This window comes from Anopheles maculipalpis, chromosome 3RL, assembly GCF_943734695.1.
Source record: "Anopheles maculipalpis chromosome 3RL, idAnoMacuDA_375_x, whole genome shotgun sequence".
Lineage (NCBI taxonomy): Eukaryota > Metazoa > Arthropoda > Insecta > Diptera > Culicidae > Anopheles > Anopheles maculipalpis.
In genome coordinates, this window is record NC_064872.1 from 2,442,779 (window position 1) to 2,449,584 (window position 6,806).

The window sequence follows — 6,806 nt, forward strand, 5'->3', positions numbered from 1 at the left end:
TGTACAATCTCATCTTTTCTAATCCACTTTCCGGCGGAGAAACAAACAAACGAATAAACAGTAACATAAATCGTAGTAGACAGTGGCGGTGTGCGTACTATCCAAGTCTCCAAAGTTCTAAAACAATCATTTGACAGTTTGCACACTTTCTTGTTGCTGCAGGGCGTGTAGATTTTATTTCCAAACCATTCGTTTACGCCGTTCGGAAGCTATCAGTATGAACGAAAGTATTAGTATCAGTATTAGACTCTTTCTTCATTAATCGACCGCAATTAGTGCAGTACAATTAATGTGTAGAGGAGTGTAGCAGCAAACAGCAGAAACAAAAGTATTTATTTCATTTATTTATTCACCTTTAACCCTGGCAGCATTTGCAGGCAGTGATCTTGATCGTGAGGTGTGTTGTGCTGTTGAAGTGGGTGAAGCCGTAAGAGGAGAGGACGAAAATCTCTCACAGTAGAAAACTAATAACATACAAGTAAAACGTATTGATACGCCGTAAGAATGCCTGCAGAAAAGCGCGTTAGTCAACCAAGGATCGTGCGAACGTACGAGTTTCCTACAAAGCCGGAGAAGCAAACACTTGGCCAGTATCTCTACAACACGCAGGATGGCAAAATTCTTGGCCGAACGGCGAAAAACTGGGGTAAGTAGGGTGTGCTAGTGACTAGTTGAATTTCAGCTTCATCGTTACACCAGTCGCCTTCGGTATATTGTGATGATCCTTCTCAATATAGTCCTCTTCAATCCGCACATCAGCGACAAAGGCCTTGGAAGTATTTGAACACACTTCCACACAGCCTGCTTAGCTCGTCCCGTGACTGATAACGTTATCATTAAACTAGGGTTGCGATGAAATGGTTTTAGGACCGTTTGCTTGGTTGCGGATGCATACACGCGCGCTCGTGATGTCCGTAGTGCCCATGATAAGGGCCCACCACCAGAGGGAAAGAATTATGCCTCACCTCAGCTCTCACCACTACTCCCCCCGAGAGTGTGGATTCCAGCTGGACTGGTGGTGGGGTTAAGCGTACGGGTGTTTGGCGGATTGTACCAGGTCGCAGAAATTGCAACACCACGGTCACATGGTTCCTGGCATCTTGGCACTCAAGTGCTCAAGGGCTATGGCTATGTTGCATTCGAGGGACGACTTTACGGTTTAAACTTGAAGCAAGTACTTCAGGCACGTGTCGTAATTGGTAACTGCAATAGCAAAATCGGACTCATCGGTATGTTACAACTGATGTGCGCTTTGAAGCTCAACTCGCAGTTCTAATCAAGCATTTGTTCGCTTATTATTAGAAACCCAAGGGATTTATCCCCGAAGCCTTTGAGCTCCGCTGTTTGATGTCTAAAATGGTCTTTCAACAAACACAATAACAATAACTGCCTGTAGAATCCCATAAACAAATTAAGGAAATTTTTGCAGTTGCAAAACAATTTAATCTATCAGATTTGGCTTTCCCATCATCTAGGACAGTAATTTCGCCATTCCATTCGAAGTTGACGTAACGTCTTTCGTTAGGATGTTAATGCTAATCATCATCCTTGCGTATTGATTATCACTTTGTCTATAGCTAGGAATTGGTCCATGAGACGATATGCTGTTAACACTACAAACGTATATCTCCATATCATTCATTTCGCGTACCTCCATTCTATATCGATAATATATCGTCTAATTAACACATTTTGTTTTTAACTTATCTTAACTGGATCGAACTAGATTCCATACGATCTGGATTTATCTCACTAATCATGGATGAGGAGTTTTTTGCCAAGATATACCACTTTCTTCTAATTATCTTTTCCTCATTCTTGGACTTCTATATCAGTACGCTGAGATCTCTAATCTCTCTGGACGATCCGTGCGTGCCAAGTAGCCAATGTGTACCGATCCACTTCCTACGGATATCTCAATTGCACCAGCAAACTGTCTGGTAGCATTTTTGGAGGTTAGCAGACTTTAGCAGAAAAATTTGAATCATTTTTTGAAGTGGATCATCACGAATATCGCTTAGCAGCATCCCATCTGGCTGTCTAAAAAGGGGGCAATGTTTTAGCGGTTTTTTAGAGGTCTAAAAATAAACGACGCGCCAAAAATCCATGCGGTTTCGTTACTTATCGCTCCATTTCGTCGCCCGGTGAGGCACAACTATAATTTAGCACGCCCAACAGGTGTCTTCAGTACGCCCCGTGGTGTTCGCGCGAAGATCTGGCTTGGTAGCGTGGCCAGAATCGAACCTAGAGCAACCTAGTGGCAACACATGGACGACCAAGGTCAACAAACAGTGTAAATGGGTCGTTGTACGTTTGGCCGCTGTAATGGAGCCGAACTTTGTCAAATAGAGGGCCTGGCACGGTTGCAGTTGCAAATGTTTGTTTAACGCGATGGAAGCCGGGATGGAATTCTTGAAGCAACTTTGTTGAATTACTTTTCTATTTACCATTATTTGTCCCAGAATTATGTCTCCGGTGTCTGTAACTCTAATGTCGCTCCATAGCAACATCGGCATGGAATGATAGTGTTATCATGCCCCCAGTCCTAGCACGGATGATTCATTCATTGAGAAGTGAATCCGGGAAACGATTATGCTTTTATTTTACCAAGTCTTCTTAGTGTCTGCAAAAGGAGCAATAAAAAACGAAACTTGTACGGCATGGCAAGATATGGGATTCCACAATTGAAGACACCTTCTCCATCCGCCCTTTCTTTTCCCTCCTTGCAGCTTCATTTCACACGAAGCCATGCTGTCCCATGCCGGCAAGATATCTGGCGTTATCTTGATGGCACTTAATTCGGTCGGTCCCTGTGTGTTTGTCTCACCGCTCGCTTGCCATTTAATTAGCGGATACGCCAGTTTCGGCTGCTGGCCCCGACTGTTTGCGAAGTGGTAAAAGTGTGAACAAAAACACACACACACACACGTGCACACGCACCGACTGGAACCTGAAACGGAAGAACTCGGATCCGGCGTCTCCGGACCACCTTCCCACGAGCACGAGTGCATCGGATGAGATTAAAATCGACAAATGGTGCGTTGTTGGTTCCGTTGTTTGGCTCTCATCGAGTGTTAAATTAGCAAGAGGAAGAGGAAATGCACCACATCTCGAATGATCGATCCGTGGTAGATGGACTCAGCACAAACAATGGGAAGGGGGTATAGTTTTCCATCTCTATTTTGCAGATCGGTTTGTTTACATAGCGCGGTTCAGGGGACGACTCTCGGACGGGTCGAACGGGCTGGAAGAGACGCAAAGTAAATTCGATCCGTGTCTATATGATGAACAAATTAGTGGTCGAATGATAGATTCGCAGTGGTGCGCAGTATTTTTGATTATCGAAGGCGTTTTGTGTGTGTATAAAGCACACAACAAAGAAGAAGACTTTAGCAAGGATAGCTGGAGCAGCTTATATCGCGAGATGGTGTAAATAGCATTTTAATGTGTATTTACTTTTGGGGAAGCCTTTTTGAGTTTGAGTGTTAAGATAAACAAAACACAGAGCATCAAACTGTGTGGCTTAGATGAGGACGACCTTCACCTAGTGTTTTGAGTTACTACTAATTCCTCTCAAGAATTGTCAACTAAGTCGTCTTATTTATCGACAGTGACACGAAAAAAGGACTGAGTTCTGTATGTGTGTGTTTGAATAGCATGATCCGACCAACATTTGAACTCCTCTACCTGGAGTGCTGTAGAGTCCCCGACTATCGCCCCCGGCTATCAGACCGCCCTTGATCGCCAACGCTAATACGTGCTAAAATTGATCGTAGGGCCATACATTATTGATCGAATCGAAGGTGTATCGTTATAATAACATGGAAATAATAACACAAATAACGAGTTTCCTCTCCCATAATTCTCCATGAACAGCTCAATCGAGGTGCTATAATAACGATCAATATGCGTTTGCACTCAAGCTCAATTTGCTTTGCCCTGCCGGTGCAGCTTCATCTGCATACAAATCAATGCCATTTTTGTTTTCCATTACGTCCATACACGTCAAAACTGCATCTCGATGTCGTGGTGGGTGGACGGTGGGCAGGTGAGGGTGTCAATCGTTCATGTCCACCACTAGTGTGTATCGCGCACTCCCTCGCATTTAACCGTGCCTTGGAATGCAAGTACGTTGGCGTGGGTAGAATGTTACGATGAAGTGAAAATGTTGGGAAATTGTAGCAGAATTCCGTTCGGCTAGTATTCTAGGAACGTACGCCATCACCAAAAGATAGAAGAGACTCTGCCAGACACAATGTTTCAGCAAACAGATAAAGCTTCATTTAGGTCAGCAAAATAACTCACACGTGCAAATGAGCATCTCTGCTTAAATTTCACCGACATTAACCGTTTTGTTTCGTTCAGGAAATTCAAACGCTTTTACTGTGGTTTGTAAGGCTCGGTTGTCTGGTGTGCAAAAAGAGCAGCTTCAAAACAATACAAAACAGAACACTTTCACCCACTCTCCTGCTTCGGCTTCTTCGCCTGTGTCCACCCATAGCATGCACCCAACAACTACAACCATCCATCCATGAGAGCTAAATTTAATCATCCAATTTCAACCGGTGTTTGTGTGTCGCGTTTCGTCCGCTTGCTCGCCAGTTTGCTTGTTTGATTGCTACGCCTCATGATAGGTATCAGTGTAATACTTTTTCGTGTCGTGTAACCTCGCCTAACCCTAAGGTGGTGGTGCCCGCAAACACGGAAGGAGTGCATTCGGTGGGACAGACGATCAGCTGCACGAGCAAGAGAGAGAGCGAGAGAGACCGTGAGGCATATTGCGATTGCATCGAACCGGATACGGGTGGTTTTTGGTTTCTAAATATACAGAAAACCGTTTAAGTCTCCTCCGCGATTAAACCGTCGATGGTACGTCGATGTGGCGGACTAATGTTGTGGTTGTTTTTTTCGATAGCTAGCTGGGTTGAAGGTTTAGGGTTTGCTCTCTGTTTACCAAAATGTTTGGGTTGAAACTAGAAGCTCGTGTTGTGGTAGCGTAAGAAATTAAAACAACACCAATTCCCACTTTAAACCGGTTTGCAATGTAAGCCTCTCTTAGCTCCATGATAAGATAGGATAGCCTCTTGGTCACACACGATAAATAGATTGTCACTTCCGATGATGTTTATAGCACCTTCCACCATTTAAATCTCATGATGCATTTGCAAAATGGACAGCAATTAGAGCGATATTAAAGCACCATTACGCCCGGTGGCTCGAACGGAGTGCGTTCGTTGATGCATATAATTTACAGCCACCCGATAACGAGTGCAACTGCAACTACGACCGAGCACTGTGTTGATCACATTAATTGTTGTCTGCTTGCCTACAAACAGGCGGTACTGGAGTGGGTCGTTACTATGTGCTCTTTGATTAAGATACCTTCTGTTGACGGTTGATCCAGTTATCGTTGATGTCGGATAGATCCACGTGTCGTGTAGATTGTTGTCCTTCTAAGGACGTCATCTTGTGATACGGGCGTTTTATGAGTTCGATTTCAGGAAGCGATCTTCGTGAGGTTCAGCTCCATTTAAATCAACATTTCTTCCCGTTACGCCGATTATGGAAGGCCTCTTCAGTACTCCAAAAAATCTTCTACATCTAGATTCCTTTAATGATGTCGCTCCCTTCTCTTCCATTCCAACAGCTCAATTGATGCTATTCTATGCCTGCTTCTACACCGTACTGGCTGCCCTCTTCGCCATCTGTATGCAAGGACTTTTGGTCACGCTAAACCATCAACACCCCAAGTGGCAGCTGGATGAGTCCCGTATCGGCACGAACCCTGGTGTCAGCTATCGTCCCCAGCCAGAGGATGCCGAAGGTGCCAACTCCATCCAGTACGTAGCGGCCAACAAAACGGACGTGACGCTATGGGTGAACATGATCAACGATTTTCTAGCACGTAAGTTGAAGGGCTTGGTGAAATGGTGCGTCAAAATTGATTAACTGGTTGGCAATGTCTTTACAGCGTACGCGGACCATACACTCCTTCCCGGTGGAGGCAAAAACCAGGTGATCTGTGATTTCAACACACCACCAACGAGTGGCAATGTGTGTGCCTTTGATGTGAAGAACCTTGGTCCATGTTCTGCATCGGAAGGATACGGTTACAACCGTTCAGCGCCCTGCATTTTCATCAAGATTAACAGAGTAAGACGAGAGGGGACAATCACTTAACATTCACACATAAATTGCTAATGTGATTCATTATTCCTCTTCATAGATTTATGCTTGGCAGCCCGTATTCTACGAAGACGTCGATGATCTTCCCACCGATATGCCCGACGATCTGGTGTCCCACATCCGATCGCTTCCTGCTCCTGAACGCCGACAGGTGTGGGTCTCCTGTAAGGAACTTACTAACAGCGAAGACAATCAACTCGGCCCGATCGAATATCTGCCGAGCCGAGGTTTTCCAGCGTATTACTACCCATACATGAACGTCGACGGCTATCTAAGCCCACTGGTGGCGGTACATCTAGCCCGACCGAAGCGTAAGTACCTCCGTCACGTAATCTCGCCGTATTACACTATCTGTGCTTACCTGTGCCTTTTTTTCTTTCTTCTGTCTCGATTGCAGCAAAAACGACCATCAGCGTTGAGTGCCGTGCCTGGGCGAAAAACATCATATTCCGTGGAGGAAGCCGCGACCGAGCAGGTTCGGTGCAGATATCGCTGCGTATCGATTAGATAGCGATGCGGTTGAATCCCACCTTGCAGCCATCGAGCCATTTGGGAGAGCATTGAGAAACGAAACAACCGTACCTTCCCCGCAGTGAATGTCGAAGAAGCGTTGTTTTTCT

At 45.1% G+C, this 6,806-nt stretch overlaps 1 protein-coding gene across 1 annotated transcript; it reads left to right on the forward strand.

Annotated features, from left to right (window-relative positions):
- Positions 1–492: 492 nt before the first annotated feature.
- LOC126565056 (sodium/potassium-transporting ATPase subunit beta-1-like) lies at positions 493–6,718 on the forward strand. The gene is made up of 5 exons (XM_050222195.1): positions 493–646; positions 5,648–5,905; positions 5,972–6,153; positions 6,227–6,497; positions 6,584–6,718. The coding sequence occupies exons 1-5, from the start codon at positions 505–507 to the stop codon at positions 6,691–6,693; spliced, it is 963 nt and encodes a 320-aa protein (XP_050078152.1). The 5' UTR covers positions 493–504; the 3' UTR covers positions 6,694–6,718.
- Positions 6,719–6,806: the final 88 nt, after the last annotated feature.

Bases quoted from the DNA above. Each gene is read 5' to 3' on its own strand.
- LOC126565056 (XM_050222195.1), top strand. From the start codon at position 505: ATGCCTGCAGAAAAGCGCGTTAGTCAACCAAGGATCGTGCGAACGTAC. The intron at 5,906-5,971 runs GTAAGTTGAAGG...ATGTCTTTACAG, and splicing joins GATCAACGATTTTCTAGCAC to CGTACGCGGACCATACACTC. The intron at 6,154-6,226 runs GTAAGACGAGAG...TCCTCTTCATAG, and splicing joins TTTTCATCAAGATTAACAGA to ATTTATGCTTGGCAGCCCGT.